At 47.7% G+C, this 18,191-nt stretch overlaps 1 protein-coding gene across 1 annotated transcript; it reads right to left on the reverse strand.

The window, feature by feature from the left end:
- Positions 1 to 40: 40 nt before the first annotated feature.
- On the reverse strand, positions 41 to 17,754 carry GUITHDRAFT_140920 (hypothetical protein; the record flags this gene model as incomplete). Its single annotated transcript, XM_005829681.1, has 16 exons — positions 41 to 6,343; positions 6,394 to 7,558; positions 7,610 to 11,253; positions 11,301 to 11,637; positions 11,692 to 12,297; positions 12,350 to 12,813; positions 12,856 to 12,896; positions 12,972 to 13,005; positions 13,116 to 13,160; positions 13,259 to 14,859; positions 15,025 to 15,607; positions 15,734 to 15,838; positions 15,892 to 15,956; positions 16,360 to 17,149; positions 17,206 to 17,290; positions 17,357 to 17,754. The coding sequence occupies 16 exons, from the start codon at positions 17,752 to 17,754 to the stop codon at positions 41 to 43; spliced, it is 16,266 nt and encodes a 5,421-aa protein (XP_005829738.1).
- Between the last annotated feature and the right edge of the window lie 437 nt (positions 17,755 to 18,191).

An 18,191-nucleotide genomic window follows, 5' to 3' on the forward strand; every position in this document is an offset into this window, starting at 1 on the left:
AACATTTTCGATGCTCCCAGGCGTTTCTCAGCCCTGGAGTTTATGAGGCGTCGCCTGGCAAGGTGACTTCCTCGGGTGCTGGCGTGAACGTGTCTCCCTGGTACTGTTGGGCCTCACTTGTGGCCGGCACAGTGGCAGGCGCAGGAGCTGAGTCGCTCATGATCGGCGTGCGGCATGTCGGGCAGCGCTTCCACGTGGGCTTGACCGGAGCCTTGCAGTTGACGCACTCGGCAGAGAAACCCATCACATCCTGCTGCGACATGCTCGACACGAACGCCTGCGCTGGCGCCGACTCCACCGTCTCCCCGGGCCTTTGAATCTTCGCTTTACATCCTGGACACCTGGGCCAGCTTAGCTTGACGGGAGCTGAACACTGATGGCAAATGCCGCCGAAGCCTTGCTGCTCCACCAGAGTCTGAGCAGACACAGCCGACACAGAATCAACTCCAGCTGCAGCCTCGCTGATCTCCGGGTGATCGTATCCGAGAGTGGCGACCAGGTCGCGGCCCTCGGGTCGAGGAGCCTGCGCGATGTCCGTGCGACAGTTGGGACAGCGCGGCCAAGTTGACTTGACTGGGTTGTTGCAAGCCGAGCAGTTGATCCAACTCTCCGGGAGCGCAACAGCGGAGGTGTCGAACGTGCTCGCTTGAGGAATGACGCTCGATCGCAGGGCAGAGCTGTCGTAAACGGGTTCGGAAGGCGCCTCTGCTTCGACGTCTGCCTTCTTCTTGCCTGCCTGAGCCTGCTGGAGGCGAGCGTAGTAAGCGAGCACCAGCATACCGATGAAGAAGATCGGAACTATGATGGCAGCTGCAATCACTCCCGCCTTGCTGCCGGACCCGAGCTTCGAGGGAACCACAACAATGTTCGGATCTTTGGTGAACATTGCTGCGTACGTCGAGAAGTGCTGCAAGGTGGCCGAGGCCCTTCCTGTAGCGTCAGGTCCGCTGCCGTCGACCACAACCCATCGCTCAAGGTCGCGATCGAACGTGAACACTTTGAGCACTTCATCTGCCTGGGCCTGCTGGCTCACGCTCAGGCCCAGCACAGCTCCCTTGACGCTGATGCCATCCGGCTGCAGATCTACGACATCTCCTGCGAAGCGAACAACATCGGCGACTTGCATGGCAGGAGGGAGATCCTTGCTGTCGTACAGATCTCCCGAGACCGTTGTTGGTCCGCTAAGAGCGAAGGGAGGTAAGTAGAGGCTCGCGCCACTTGAAAGAGAGAAGGTGTAAGAGATGCTGATGTCGCTGATGTAGAATTCGAAGCTGTCCAAGGGTGTCAAAACAGTCGAGCAGTCAAGCCCAAAGTAATATCGATTGCACATACAGTATCCTGCCTCCGCTTGGCAGCTTCCATGACCAAGGCATGTGTACTGGGCTGAGCAATAACGGCTGCACTTGGCTCCTTCCTTGGGGTTGTAAAAGTTTGCAACGCACGTACACACACTGGGTGTAGAGTTGCTGTTCTTGCAAACGAAGTTCGATTCGATAGTACAAGAACTGCTACAGCCATCTCCGCTCTTCGTGTTTCCGTCGTCACATCCCTCCACGGGGATGTAAATTCCGTCACCACAGTTGCTGACGCACTTGTTGTTGACTTTCACATACCCATATGCACAATCACACCTGTATGACCCTTCGGTGTTGACGCAGACTTCGGATACTCTATTGCAAGTGTCGGACTGATTCTTGCACTCATCAATGTCTCTACAATACCCTGATTCAGAGGCAGAGGCGTTGTACAGCTCGTAACCAGGTGGGCACGTTGGCCAGTCAAGACACATCGAGTTCCCTGTCGTGTTCTTGTACTTGCCATATGGGCATGGCAAGCAATCGGCTCCGGAGGGGTAGGTGCCTGGTCCACAGGATGATCCACAGACCGCCGATCCCGCCACCGAACTTGTTCCGTTGGGACAAGGAGTACATACGGAGTCCCAACTGCCACGATCAGGCTTGAATGTTCCTGCCGCGCATGGGCTGCAAATGCCTACTCCGTCCACGGTGTTGGAGACGCAGCCAGAACGGTACTGTCCAGGTGCGCATGGAGCACAGCAAATTGAGTATGTTCCGGATCCGGGGTCCCTCCAGCAATCAGCACCAGGCTCCACTTGACAGGATGCGGAGCAGCCGTCCAAGGACACAAGGTTGCCATCGTCGCACGTCTCGTTTTGGCTAATCTTCTTGTCTCCGCAGTCCGCAAGCGCAGGGTCTAACGCTGCGAAAAACTCGGTGAGGTGATTACAACGGCAGGTCACAGACGTGTCCGATCTGTCAAAGACTATGCATCCCTGAAACCTGAATTGTTTGGTTGTGGGATCCAAGAAAGCGCATGACAACTTGTTTTTCCACCCAGCAACACCAAGAGCTGTGACGAGTTGAGGGTCTACAGGGATGACAACTGTGAAAGGAGAAGTAAGGTCCGATACTGTTGCTTGAGTGCTTGAGTCTTGAGTAGCAAGCATAAGCGCGACCGAGGATTGGGACAACAAGTCGATGCTAGACACTTTGTTCAAGTTCGAGCGAACTCCTTGAAACATGATGATCTTGTAGACATTGCTAGGCAAAGGGGAGAGAGATTGAGGGACCGTGAAATACCCAGTACCGGCAGCAGCAACTTGCAACGAAGTAGCAACTAGAGGAAAATTTGCCTTGGTTGTGGTCAAGTTGTGCAAGGAATTTCCAGTGAAGGTGTATAGTTCTCCTGCTGCAATCACTTTTGCATATCCTTCGGCTATCGGGAACGTGCTCGCGTGCCTGTCGATGAGAAACTGAATGAGTTGCGACTCGGAGAGCACTACAGGCTCAGAAGAATAAGGGCAGACCGAGAGGGCGCCTGAAATCGATCCCATGAAGATCGCAAAGTTTTGATTCATTGTGGTGCTGAAGGAATCTCTACTCATATCCGTTGAAGATGCAGCCTTTGCCACTGAGACCGCACCATTGAACGTCGTATTTGAGATCAGACAAGGTGTTGGGATAGCACTAGCTCCAGCTTGAATGGTCTCTTCAGCATAGTCTTTTGTCAGGGCCGCATATGTAACAGCATACGAGAGGTTGAGAATGAGATCTTGTCGGTACTTGGCCTCATCCGTTGCCTGCAGTGTTGTACCAGCGATGGTGTTCCCGAGGTTTGACACAAGTTGGTTCACCGTGGACGCGCTCTTGAGCTGGTAAGCATCATTCAAAGCGGTCATTCCGTTCCCTATGTCATCTTGCACCGCAAGCAATCGACGACGACCAGCGCTGCTCGATATAGTGATCATAGTGGATCCAGCATCGGCTGCGGCACCAAGAGAATCCAGAACCTGCGCAATCGTCAACGAGAAAATATGAAAAGCATGAAGTAGTACCTTGGCTGTGACAACGACTTGTCCTCGTGGTAATACCATATCCAGGTAGTTGATTGGTGACGGGCTGAAATCAAGCTTCTTCGCATTGATGGTGACGCCAAACATGAAGCTCAAGGGAAGATCGGCGTCAATCCAGTTAGAGCAAGTAGTTCTGAAGTAGTCCTTGTAGGCGATTCCAGTCGTCTCGCATGTCGTTGACGTTGATACTTTACATGTCTGGCACGTTCCTGAGCTTGGCGGACGATTGACCAGCAGGTTGATGGAAGATGAGCCAACTCGACCTTGATTGTCCGTTACTCTGAGCGTGAACTGATATTCGACCCCAGCAGTGAGGATTGGCGAGCTTGACAGGTCCAAACGCAGCACAAAGTTGATTTTATTGCTTCCGAGGGGAACAAGATTTTGAGACAAGGTGGTGAAGGAAATTCCGTTATTCGCGGTCCAGGAGTACTGACTGATCTGACTAGCAGGCACGTCGATGACACCTCCGAGGTTGATTCTTGCGTCGGGGTTGATTTTACTCAACCCCAACTTTGCATCAAAAGGCATGTCTCTCGTTTGAATGCCAACAGAAGGAATTCTTGTAGAGACCATATACACGTTGACGCTGGATGAGGCAGGAATTTTGCCTGTTTTAGATACAGTGACAGTGAAAATGAAGTAGTTGGACCCTGTCGAGGTCAGTGTGTCTGCAGCAATCGTTAAGATTCGCGCTGTTTCAAGTGTGACTGCATTGCCATCTTTGGTCAGGCAAGGAAGTTGGGTTCCAGAGACCGTCTGCAGAACACAAGTCCATGCAAATTTCAGGAGGGCATCGGTCTTGCGCTCACTGAGGCGCAGATCAGGATCGTACGAACCGGAAGCATCCAGATTCAACTGCGATAGAGTTGAAATCGTGATGGTAGTTCCTGATGCGATCTTTGAAAACAGAGGTGTGGCTTTGACGTTGATGTCTACACTCGCCGAAACTCTTTTAGAGATATCTCCATCCATCGACATAGTCAGCGAGACCTTATACTTTCCAGGCGCCTGCGTGCCTGGTTTGAGGTACATCTGCGATTTATCTGACACTTGAGTGCTAGTTGTGGTGTCCGACAAAACCCACGCGAAGCTAAGGGCACTCTTGGAAGTTTGACAGAGAGAGAACTTGGCTTCTCCTCGCAAGAGGATCGGGTCGTTCACAGAGTATGACGTACTCCCCTCTATCAAAACTGTTGGGATAGGTGAAGCTTGTTTCGTAAGAGTGAAAAACTTCGTATCAGATTGAACTCCAAGAAAGTCTGTGGCTTGAACTGAAATTTTATACTGAAAGTTCGTCTCCAGTAGCGCAGGAGTCCCAGCAGGCATCGAAATTTGGTTTGAAGTCAAGAACAGCAAGATTGAGTTGAGACTGTCGCTGTTGCTGCTGCTCCAGGTGTACTTGAGAGGTCGAGGGGAGGCGATGGAGAAGACAATTCTCAATGCTGAGCATGAGTCAATGACAGCTGGTCCTGTCAGAATTCCTGGACCAGGAACAAGCTGAACTTTGGGTGGTTCTATCCGGAGAGGTTGTGTCAGAGGGACAGAAAACGAGGAAATAAGATTCTCCGACTTCAAGAAATTGTTCTTCAAATTCATAAAGTCGCCAGGCACGATCGTTGCACTTTTACCAAGCTTGATAATCAAACGTTTGGTTGTCTGCCAGACACACGTGTAACCAGATCCAAGCCCTGTGACATCTAGGAATGAACAGTCAGCTGAAAGAGACTTGCCATTGGTCTGCTGGTCGAATTCCACTTCGATAGCATCTCCCGCCGATTGAAAGCGCGCGCTCAAGAGAAGAGGAGCGAAGTAGATGTCATAGGATCCTGTGTAGAAGAGCGACGGGGAGCTCAAGTATGAGACCTTGATTGGGACGCTTGCCTTCCCTTCGATCACTGATAGTTCCGATCTAGTGAAGGTTGGAAGGGAGGCAACAATAACGTCCAATTGCGTGTAGCTTGCACTGGTGTACCAAGAGACCGAGCGAGGTTCCTTCGCTCCAAACTCGACCTTCAAATTGCTCAGCATATCTGTATTTGCAGGATTCACCCCAGGCAGGTACATGTACACAGATCCAACTGCTGGGCCTTGGCAGGTCACAGAGGCTAACGCCCCAGCTTGGGGAGTTCGGCAATATACTATGAGTTGCTGATCGTAAACGAGGACTGAGAAATCAAGTGTGGAGAAAGCAGATACTACAATGTTTCCGGATAGAGTTCCTGTCTTATCGAAAGGCTTCGGTTGTATCTGAAAGACATATGACGACGATGAGGAGAAGACATTAAAAATGTCACTGCCGGAAAAATATGTTCCTTGTATTGACATCTGGAAACTTTGATCTATCACAGCATTTTCAAGTGTGACAGTCAAAATTCCACCGCCGCGGAGTGGCAAGGTACAATCTGTGTCAGATGATCGGATGGGTTCTGATCCGTCGCTACACAAACCTCCAGAAATACAAATTTTGCCTGGTACACATGTGGGACAGTAATCCATGGCAACAAGTGCAGCAGACGGTTGGTAATATTCAAACACCAAGCCACTGATCGCCCTTCTTTGTTCCCTCACGTAGACTTGATCTGCTGTGAACCCCGCTGGTACCTCTCCTCGACCACGAAAGGTAACGGTCAACGAGACGGACCCTGCGCTGTGGGGGGGAACAGACGATGAAATGTAGAGTCCATCCGACCATCTCACAGCATCCAAAACCGCGCACTTCACGTTGTCACAGACCGTACTTCCGAATTGAACTTGCACTTCACTGATGTCTTGAATGGCTGGCGCCTTGGAGATCCATATGCCCACGGCGTTCTGCTGGTCGGATAGACAGATGGAACAAGCTCCTACGGTGCCACCCACAGTAGCCGAAGAGGGAACAACATTGACAAACGTTGGAGGATCGTAGATCTCGAAAGACAAAGTTTCATAGCTTGTCTCCCCCAAGTTGTTTGCTGACAAGATCTTGACCTACGCAAATTAGAATCAGTACTACATCTACGTGAAGAAGTCAAACTCACCTGAACATAGCCAACCTTGAGGCCAAGAGGAACGACTGCAGTCACGTTCGAGATTGTACCAGCTTCGTTGTCAGCTATCTTGGTGACGACGGCGTTTATTCCTGAGAAAGTAACCGTGACAGTTGTTGGCTGTAAGAAAAGATCCCAGAACACCGTGAAAACGACAGAACCCCCGCCGAGCTGGCTTGAATCCACTGGAGTAGGGTGAGCAGGAGTACGGACAACAAGGAAATCGAATGGCATGGGGTCCATGAATGAATCTATGATATACACTGAAGCATTCAGCAACCTTGAAGGTTGGCCAAAGAGTCGCAAGTTGCCAACATTAAACGTAATCACGTCCATGCCCGAACTAGCTGAAGTGGTATGACTGATGGCAGTGACCACTGACTCTCCGAACTGCCCCTGAATTCTCGCAAGACTGTAATCTTTTGTTTGATCCTTGGGGAAGTAACGGATGTAGACGTTGACGGTGATGACGTCAACAACGTTCCCTACCGAGGGCGACACCAGATCGACTTTGGGCGCATTGAGGTCTATAAGCTTCACTGCGAATGAAGCACATTTAGCTGTCGGTCCAGATCCTGCACAAACCCTGAAAGTTGTTGAAAGGGCTGATTCTGAGGTAGGCAGTGTCAAAGAAAACTGTACGTTCGACAAAGGACAACTGGGATCCGCAGAGTCTGTGCTCAAGACGGTTGCCCCTTGCGGTTGTACTGATGTCGTACTAGAGACAGTAGGAGCTAAGGTTCCAAGATAGCAGATTGCAGCTTGAAACGAGGTTGTAGTTCCTTTCCTCATCTCCAAGGGATAGATTGACCTTGCAACAGGTTCTGGGTAGACAGACAGAGTGAAAGGAAACCTTCCAGCCCTGGTGGTAGGAAAGAGACTGTAGCCAACCGATATATTGTAATTTCCCGCTTGTGGTACCGCAGATACTTGAAATGTGCAGAGAGTGGAGGTTGCGTCGGACTTGATAATCGATGTGGCGGTTATCAGTGAGTTTGCTACACCATCAATTGATAAGTACAACTTGCTAAGTGCGTCTTGACTGGTCAAAGGAGCAGGAACGACAGGAATGTTGCCAATTTCAACCTTGAACGACAAGCTCTGCTCGTTGGTGAAGGCTTGCTTCGGGCTGGCAAACAAGATGAGAGCAGGCCCGCTGGAAAAAACCAATAAAGTCAAAAAATCAGAAACGAAACATCAGCCATACCTCAAAGGAGTCTTGTACAAGAATGAAAAGGAAGTGGACTTCGTCAGTCTGCCATAAGCAAAGGAGAGCTGAACATCGGTAGAAGTGGCTCCCATGGGCGCCTGAGGCATCGTGAAGTTCATCTCAACATTCGAATTCAAGCCATCACTGGTCAGGTACTTGAACCCAACGATCTTGGCGTAAGAAGGAAACGATGCTGACCCAACCATAATTGTGACATCTTGCTGTGACAGAGCAGGAAATCCAAATAGAATCGCACGCACACTCGTGCCGCCACTCGTGAGCCCTGTAGTAGGCTCGACAACGGACAGGAATGGTGTGGGAACTTGAGATCGATCCAGACAGAATTGAAGGTTGCAAGTAGCAGAGTCCGCTAGTGCTTGGATTTTGAGCAAGTCAGGGAACTTGGAACCGCAAGCTTCATCGTAGTCGCAAGGGGCCTGGAATTCGAAATCAAAATCAACAATCTTCACCGAGTTTTGGTAGACACTGGCCACAATGCTCCAGAAGATTGAAACAGCTGGAACTGTGACAGAGATTTTGGCCAAGGCGATTGAACTAGCAGAGGTTATGTCAGCACCGTCTGCTGACCAAATGTCGGTATTTTGCACTTGCACTACAGTTCCACCAAAGTTGACAGTGACTGGAAGGTTGTAATTGAATGGTTTGAAATTGCTGATTGTGAGAATAATGTTGGAACCACCCGTGTTGAGCGAAGTCGATTTCGAAATTGAAACCAGTCTAGGAACCGTACAGTCAATCACTCGGAACGCAGCAGTTGCGGTCAAAGAGCCACTCGTGACAACAATATTGTCACTGGAAATAACCTTAATAGCCTCGGTGATTGTCACTTGTAGAATTGTTAACAATGTTGTGTTATCATACTTCGTGACAACAAAGGGAAGGTTCTTTGTGTAGAACACACTGCTGACTGCATTCGGGTCAAGATTCTTCACGTAGACATATTGGACAACATTAGTGCAGGTCGTGCAAGCACAAATCTCAGTGGGAGTTGGAGTTACAATCTGCAATGCAACGGGATTGACAGCAAGTACGCTGAAACCAACTGCCCCGGCAGTTCCAAGTCGTCTTGGATACATCGTGCCTGAAACATTTCCAGCAGAAGGCAAGGGAGGCACAACGAATGACACAATGGTCTCACTACAGACACTTGAGACCAAAGAAATATTTTGGGCTGGTGTGGATCCGAGATATACCAAAATCTCTGAAGAGACTGTCACAACAGGAAAGTTCGATATAACGATGTTGATTGTTTGTCCGCCCGTCGTCTGCACTTGAGTGCTTGAAATAGATTTCAGGAAGACTGAAGCTGTCAAGTAGTTGAACAAAAACTCGACATACTTGCGAGGGAATTGGAATGGTGTCAATTTGACATAATAAACTCCTTGAGAAACTGCAGGTGACAAGTATTGCAAGTCAGTCTGCGATGAATACGAAGAAACCAACTGCACATTGTCACTCAGGACAAAAATGGAGTCGCCGATGTTGATGAGAACGTCCTGCTTCTGATTCAAGACTGGAAAGAGAGAAATCTGCACGGTCACGACGAAACCTCCGCAAATCGTCCCCGAAGTTGGCAGTGCCTTCAAAATTGAAGGAAGCAACTCGTCATAGTATGTCACGGTGTACGATGCCGTCAGACCGGAAGGAAAAGTGATTTCGCCAGTAGCAGTGTCATATTGATTGGAGCTAGGAATCAACAGTCTCACAGTGGCCTGTCCGGTATTGAAGTCTCCTGAAAAGTCCAGGACAGGCACTTCTACACCCATCAGAGTAGCAGAAACTGAGCTGAAGGTCTGGAAGATTTGTTCAATCGTCACAGTGACCGGAGTTGTTGAGTATTTCTTGACGAATGCACCGGATAGATCGCCAACAACCGACGAGACACGCGGGGCGGAAGCGTCGATGTACTGGAACCCGTTGGATCCTGATGCAAGAGCGTACCTGTTTGGAAAGTCCCTGTGTGCAAGAAACACTGTCGCATATCCAGCAACAATTTCTGGCACGCAACAAGGGGTACGAAGCCTGATCTTATAACCTTGGATCAGAGACTTGTCAAGAGTTGGATTCACTTGCGAATACGAGATCAGCTGGCACGAGAGCTCAGTGATAGTCGCGATAATGTCACTCAGTCCATTCTCAATTGCAGCAAACTGATTAATTGTCACTTCGATTTCTGTTTCCGTATTTGTAAATCCTTGAGCTGGTTTCAGAGATGTGATGTCTGGATTCGGAGCCTTGACGTAGGAAAAGGAAGAAGGGAACTCAATTACATCCCCAGTTATGTTAATCTTCAGGGTTGGCTTAACAGTAGAAGGATCCAGTACTGTTGGAATGCGAAGCTTGATTTGACCTGTATACTTATTTGCAGTACTCGACTGAGTGAATGTCGCAGAAGTGGCTGTTGTCATTGTATTGCCGAAATAGATCAAAAAAACACTTGCAGACTGAGATGTGATCGAGCTTGGCAAGTTCTGTACAGTTACTTTCATTGAAACTTTGCCATCTGTAAAGTATGACGTGGGATCAAACGATGAAATGTACATTTTATCATTTGGTAAGATTTGTACAGTGAAGGTAACAGACTTCACAGCCAAAAGAGTGCCATCATTCTTGTATGAGATTACAAATGAAACGTCAAACGACTGGTTGTAGGGGATTGTTGGAGCTGTTAACAGGATATCGAAGTCAGTAAGTTTGGTCGTCGATTGGAGCACCTGCTGGATTGTTGCTGTCAGTCCAGGAACATCCATGGAGGAAACCGTCTTCACGATATCAAAATCGTTTGCTGTGAGCCCTGCCGTGCCAACATTCGAGAGAGACACCATAACTACTTTCGTATCTTGAGTGGTTGCAAAGACAACCTGCGGCGGATCAACGAAATTGAGGGTGGTCCTTAAAGTGTTTGTGACGGAAAAGCTTGCTGAGCCAACCTGTGACTCCCTTCCAATAGCATATACTGAGATGGTAACTTGGGTCGGACTTGTTGCCGAGACATCAGGCGTCAAGAATGAAACGATTGTAGTTTCAAAACTGGAAGAGACTGTCAGCTGCGATGAACTCAATACAACGCTCCCAAAGGAAACTTTCAAGTCACTTGCACCCGAAATTCTCCTGAAGTTTGTCAAGAGGCATGTCACTGGAACATTTCCTGTGTCTTTCCCTTGAGAGGGTTGAACCGTCATGACTGGATCACCTGTTGGAATTGCGACATACTGAATGTTAAAACTGATCGCATCGGCCAGACGGACTATGCTCAATGAAACAACGGCAGAACCCGGAGCAAACGGTGGAGCTTGAAAGGTGACAGTGGAAAGCTGCAGGTTGCTATCATAAGATATGCTGTATGTCTGGACTATCGTTGAAGTCGAGGTAGCAGAGGATGAGGATTGAATTTGAATAGTCAAGTCAGATTTAACGACAGTCGCGTCACCGAAGTTGAGGATAGTGACAGTGATGGAATCTAAACCGTCAGTGTACACGTTTTCTGTTGTCTGACTCTGAATAGCAGGAGGATTTGGATCAACAACAGTGAATGCAAATGAAGCAACCAATGATGGAAGAACGATGTTCGAAATATTGATCGTTCGCAACCCAGGCAGGATGTTTGGCACCGTCAAAGACTGTTGAAATATGTCAGTGATCATCAGCAACTTTACAGCTTATGTACCATCTTTGTTGAAGTGGAATCACTTTTCAGCAGAGTCAAGTCTGACGTTGGCAGTTGTTGAGCGCTCATTGTCACATTCAGCTCTGTGACCGAGTACACCAATTGAAAGTTCTTGAGAGTAACTTGAACTTTGGTATATGGCAGACCTCTTACCGGGATGAAATCAGCTTGCACGTCACCTGTAGGATCAGGAAGATATTGTAATGTTTTGTACAAGTTGTAGGAAGGTTGTCCCAGGTTGATTGTGACGTCAAATAACCCTGTTGTCGTTGCTGAGCGACTTCGGAAGAAGAGAATCGCACTTCCCATCTGGAGTTGGGAAAGTTGCGCAATAGTACTGTTGAAACAATGTCACTCCTTCTTGCTCTACACAGTAAAAATCAAATTGTACCTGTTGATTACTGTGACGTCTTCTTGACTTGCTCCGCTAAGAAAGTTGGAAATAAAATCGGTTCCTAAGAATTGTTCTTGCAGATTTGGGACTAGCCAATCTGAGTACTTCAAGAAACTGACTTTGTTGTCGTCAACTTTCGTGTTGCCTATATTGACTGTAATGGAAATGCTGCCCTCAGGGATCGTGAATCCACATACTATCATTGCACCCCCTTGCAAGCGACTCACAGTCGGACTCATACTGATGAGAAATGGCTTTGCATAATCAACGAAATTCAACTTCAAGGTGCTGGTGACCGATGATTGCTGATTCTGGTAAATGCTGTTGAAAGCTGTCACAGTAATGCTGTACGATCCGGCATCCAAGGTAGTAGGAGTGGAAATTTGAATTTCCACTTGACAGCTGAAGAGGTCTGTGCACTCCGTATACGAAATTACTGTTGCAAGCTCTTGGCCGACAGTGACCTGAAAGCTTCCAGTCTGGGTGGGAAGATTTGATACGCGAAACTTGACGATCGTCGACTTGGTGATGTCGATGCCAATGCTCGCTGCTGTCTGATTTAGAACTTGAATGAAATTATCGGGAAGTTGCAGCTGAGGAACACTGGACAGTCAAAGTCAGGGAAACAACCAATCTCTATCAGAAGAAGATTTACCTCAAGTAGCGGAAACCGTTAGCTAACTCCAATGTTGATGGTACGCTTCCAGTCTGGTAGTTGATAACCAGTTTGACAACGACATACCCAGCAGAGCTTGACGAAGGAGTATTGCCTGCGACTGTCAATTTGTCTGAGTTTTGTGAGAATGAAACCGCAAGGCATTCCACGTTGTTCAAGTACATCTGGACCGAGCTGACAGTTTCCAGCAATCCAATGGCAAGCACCGAAATAGCTGTACCTCCGCTGCTCAACCCGTACCCGGGAACCACGCTGGCGATGTACTGTTTTCTGAAGTTGAAGATCGGATCTGTCGTCAAAGGAAGCCGAGAACCCTGCAGGTAGAAACTGATTATAGCGACTCCTTGAGTAGCCAACAAAGGTGTTCTTGCTGTAATCCTTAGAGTACCCTCGACGTCAGGAGTGATATCGGTTACCGTACCCATACTAGAATTGAAATACACCTGGATTCATGTCATCTCAAAACGTTTACGATTGACCGATACCTGCAATGTACTTGAAGTTGCTTGGAAGAAGTTCAGCAGACCTGCCTTGTATCGAGTTTCACCATCACGAGGCTCCAAAATCGTAAAAGTGATCGTATTAATCTTGTCATTTGAACCTGAGACGGGGTACGAGTACTGTACACTGGCAGCCTGTTTCATCAAATGTCAGCTTCAGCCGCATAAGAATATGTAATCTTTCCTGATACTGAAAAAAGGAGAGTGAGAAGGAAACGATTTTGGTTGGTGAGCCATAGTTTGACCTGATCTCCGCAATTGCTTGACCCTGTTGATACATGGGATAGTATCTGTTCGAAGCGATGGGAAATAGGGGAGGATCAAAAATAAATTGTGTCGTAATATCAACAGCTTCTGGGTCACTCAGAAATGCAGTTGATGTTCTTACAGTCCTTGATGATACAAAGAGCTGAGAAATTACGGACCTTGACCCAAGAGTGACATTTATGGGAAGATAGGTTGTGGAGGGTGCGAGTGGCAAGTTCTCAACCGTTATTGCAATGTTGTTTTGTACGTTTCCATCGATCCAGACATAACTCTGACCATCCCACTGAGCAACACGCAGGGGAAACTTTTGATCAGCAGGGTATGAGATATACGCTCTTAGTTTCCACGCCTTCCTCACGAAACTTTTCAAATCCATAAATCCAATTCCAGCAGAATTTTGAGCTTGAACAAGAATGTAATACACTGTTCCCTCAAGCAGCGTGTTCAGCTCTGGGATCTTGTATGTGCATAAACCATTGCAGTCAGGTGATTTAGAAAATTGCTGGACTGTGCATGTGCTGCCAGAATTTACCTCCGGACAAGTCGAAAGTTTGATACTGTAATCAAGCAAAATGTTTTCGAACACACCTAGCCCATATCCATAGTCTGATGGAGCATTCCAGCTAATCAAAAACCCATCGCTTGCAGCTGTTACACTCATGTCTCTCACAGGCCCTGGTTTGCTCATGGCTCTTACACTCGCAAATTCACTGAAGGGTCCTTCATCGATGTCATTGATCGCCAATAGTCTTCCCCTGACACTCTGACCTGCCATGATTGGCTCTGGAAGGGTGCCTAAAAGCTTATCGGCCCTCGAGTTGCATTCACAGATATGTGCAGCATTCCATATAACGATGGGGAAGATGTCTCCATCTGTGCAATTAACCCAACCTGGTGCTATGTATGGGACTGACCATTGCCCATCCGCACCGTAGCGCACTACTCCCTCACAGTAGCAGATTTGACCTTGATTGGCACATTTCGTGAACGTTCCCCCAACAGCAGTGTTGAAATCGTACGACACAATGCTCTCTGCAGTCGTGATATTGTTTCCATAGTACACCGACGGGTTTGCAAAAATTTGCAACAAATATGCTTTTAAACTCTTTTGCGACGTAGTATCTCCTGTATCACTTGGCCGACTCCAGGTCATTCGCACAGTAAGACTGTTTCTGTTCGAGATGGCTGGAGTAGGAGGCTGTCCTGGTGGACCAGTGAATCGAGTTGCATTGACTCGCGGAGAAGAACCCTTTCCTGCCAAGTTGATTGCCCAAACACTGACTCTGTAAATTGTACCTTTGACCAAACTCCCTTGGAACACGAAACCCTTTGTTCTCGCGGAGATGTTCTTGTGATATAAAGATTGTGTACAAGACATTAAATTGTAATCTATGCTTCCGCTCTGTTGCACAACAACGCCCGAGCAGCTTCCCTCTATCAGAACTTCATACTGTACAACATAGTTCCTCGACCCGCTGATTGCCCATTGTTGAGCTTGTTCAGAATCTTGCCATGCAATGCCCATACTTCGCGAAGGTAAAGATTGCAACGACACATATTCAGGTGGACCCGGTACGACTGGTGATTCTGCGTTTCCGATAATGCCGCATTCTTCAAGGCTGCATTGCTCTTTCTGACAGATCTCTCGGTTCAATTTCAAATAGCTTGGTTTTGTACAGCCTGAACTTGTCAGGCAAGTGTAGTAATTTCGAAGGCAAAAACCTGCACACACAAATGAATTTGTGCCCTGGTTTTGCAAAACTATGCCCTGAGACACAGCTTCTGCTCGGATACCCTCGCATTCTGCGTACTGAGCAGAACATATCTCAGACTTGCGTTGGCAGAAATACTCATTATCTTGAAGTCCGCACGACGCTGCGTCACAACCTTCGTAGGCACAAAGCTGGGCATAAGACTGCATGCTACTCGTGTCGGCACATCCTCCAGTCTCCACGCATTCAACGTATGATTTGGAGCAAGCACAATTCACTTTGAGATAACACATGCCCGTTGCCTCATTATAAATGCACCCTGGCAAGCCTCCAGCCCACGGATTATTGCAAACATCTCTACCTCGCTGTCCCATGTCCAGTTTTGTCAAATAATGGCTGTAACAGACATCGTTGGAGAAGTCTATCGTGCTTTCAAGACAGGATCGCAATTTGCCGACACACTTGAACCCAGTTTGATTGCAACTTGTGTAGGTAGATGGTAATCCACATTCAAGTGCGGTGCAACCAAAATCAGCACACAATTGAGCATGCTTCTGAATCCATGTTGCATCGCTTACACAACCCGCAGTGTTCAAACATTCATATTGATTCTTGGCACAATCGCATTTGTTTGCTCCTGAGAATTCGCATTGGATGTACTGGTTGTTGCATTGCGCCGCTAAGTAACTGCATTTCCTTCCACATACACCACATTCATCGGGGGTGCAACCATTAGTCATGCAAATATCAGACATCTCCTGCAAAAAGCTGTTGGAGAATTCACAACCATAGTGATCAAGACATTGAATCAATTCACTAGTGCAGGTACAATCTCCTTTCATTCTGCGGCATTCCAAATATTTTTGACCACATGTGAGCTTTACCAGTGAACTACAAAAGACATTCTTCACACCCGGCAAAAACCCGCAGTCACTGTCAGGACAACCATCCAAAACGCAATGTTCGTAGAGGAAGGTACGATCAGAATCCTGTAAACAAGTACTATCTTCCAAACAAGAAGAGTATGCACGAGAGCACTCACAACGGTTATGGTCATAGGCAGTATAACCAATCGGTGTATCATAAAGGAACGTATCACGCCGCAATCTGAGAACGACAGTCCTAGATTCCGAAGTGCAGCTTTCAAATGAGATGAATGGAAAGTATTCGAGAGCATCGTTTAGGGTAATGCTGGGTCCCCTTCCGGAAACTGGATCTGAAATAGCGGAGCTAGAAATCCATTGGTTCTCCGTCCCAAACCAAACCTTACCATTGGAACCGTCGATAGCTACCCTGATAGTCACGGTATTTGCACCAGTATTGGCGAAATTAGAATACTGGGCTGATGAAACTTGATTGATATTTGCTAGTCTCTTAATGAATCCAACCTGGGCACACGGCGGCACGAGGACTTCAAAATATATTCTACCCTGCCAGATTGGCTTCAAAATTGTCACTGAGGAATACAGAGACGGGTTGATTGGGATATTGCTTGCAGCAAGTTGATTACCTGGACTTGAAGTGGCCAATTCTACTGTGATATTGCCATAAACATTCTCCGAGCAATGGTAAAAATCCGATGCACAACGCATTGAGGTAGTGTTGCAGGACGCGGTGTTAAGGCCGCACTCCTCTGCGGTACAACCTTCCAGCACACACATGCTTTCGGCGGTATAACCTGAAGCTGACGATGCAACTTTCACGTTACAATTTGCATCTGTCATACATTGCAAAAACGATTTTGTGCATGTGCATGATCCTTGAGATTCTAACATGCATGTAGAGAAAGTTTGTGCACACACAATCGCTGTCGTATTGCAGTCGACCGTGCTGAGACCACACTGCACAGCCGTGCAACCACTTGATCGACACACTTCGCGATGAGCTGACAAATCAGCTGCAGAATTTGCGCACCCCCAGCTCTGCATGCACTGATAGTATTCTCGAGCTCCAGCACACGTGTTGGAGTTTGGTGCACAATACATGCGATCAATATCTAAAATATACAACAAACAATTATTGCAGAGCGCCGAGTTGGAGGAGGCGTAATCAAATTTTGTAGGCGGACGCAAAGGATTATTGAGACATTCAGTCGTGGATAAGTCACACATTCCCTCCACTTTGGCCAACAGGTGTATGCATATCTGGCTGTTCACGCTGTACATAAATGCTGTGCATCCCTGGATTTTGTCACACTCCGCCGCACACTGTTCCGGGGTAGGAAAAACATAAAACTTTGAAGCAGCATTTGTGAAACTCCCGTAGAACGTAAAACCAGGTTGATACCAGTATCCATTTCCCTGCATCAGTGTAAGAATGCAGCACCATCTAAACAGATAAAAAAGATATTGCGTACAGTCTTAGAGTTGTTCACGCATGTCTGAGTCCGACTTGTGTATGTAGGAATGTATCCTTGTTGAGTCTCGATCTGATTAGTCCACCTGTGAGAATCAAAATGAGACTCAGAAATGTGTGGAGGGGCGAGAGGATCAACAGCTGGAAACTACCTTTGGGCACATTGCTTTGCAGCATCGATGCAGGTCAGTGTAGAGTATCGGCACGATGTGCAGGAGTCGTATGCTTGGATGTAGCAACAACCAAAAAGACCTCCGAAGAAAGGGTCTTCACACTGTAATTGGCCGTAGTTGCCTTTTTGTCTGTAGTTCTTGTCGCAGCTGTCGATGTACGAGATAGAGGAGCTTGCATTGCTAACATTGCTGCTTTTGTTCTGACCATAGTCTACACACCATCCGAGAATAGGTTTGATGACAATATCGTTCGTCCGGATTTCGTACGAAGATTTATCCTCCGCCACATCGGAGAGTTGCTGTGCACCTTTGGATGCGTAACCTTGGCACAAGTAGCATGCCAAAACAGCAAACAGAATGAGATGGCGAAATTCCATCTTCAACGATATAGTTTGACTCCTCGAGCACCTACTGCTTGCACCGTCACGGATCACGAACGGGTTGAGAGCATGACAACACTTCGAGCCGGTAGGTACTTCTCAGAGATGCAACTAGAAGATGCGAGCAGGGACAGAGTTGTCGAAGCAGCTCAAGCACATCAACCCACAAGAAGTAGAATCCTGATCTCCACCCTCTCCCTCAGTTCCTCTCTCTCTCTCGCCGCCATTGTCGCCTCCATATCCCTCTGCCGCCTTCGGCTGTCGACCGTGACCCTCTGCGCGGCGTCCTCGAGAACTCACCCAAATGTTTCACACTCCATTCAAATTTGGAGATACCCCTATACCCCTAATTTCAATGTTCTTATTACCCGTACAAAAAAATATTTTCCGAAAACAATTTATAATTACGGATCAATTTGGGGCCCAGTTCTCAT

This window comes from Guillardia theta, assembly GCF_000315625.1.
Source record: "Guillardia theta CCMP2712 unplaced genomic scaffold GUITHscaffold_50, whole genome shotgun sequence".
NCBI classification, from domain to species: Eukaryota; class Cryptophyceae; order Pyrenomonadales; family Geminigeraceae; genus Guillardia; species Guillardia theta.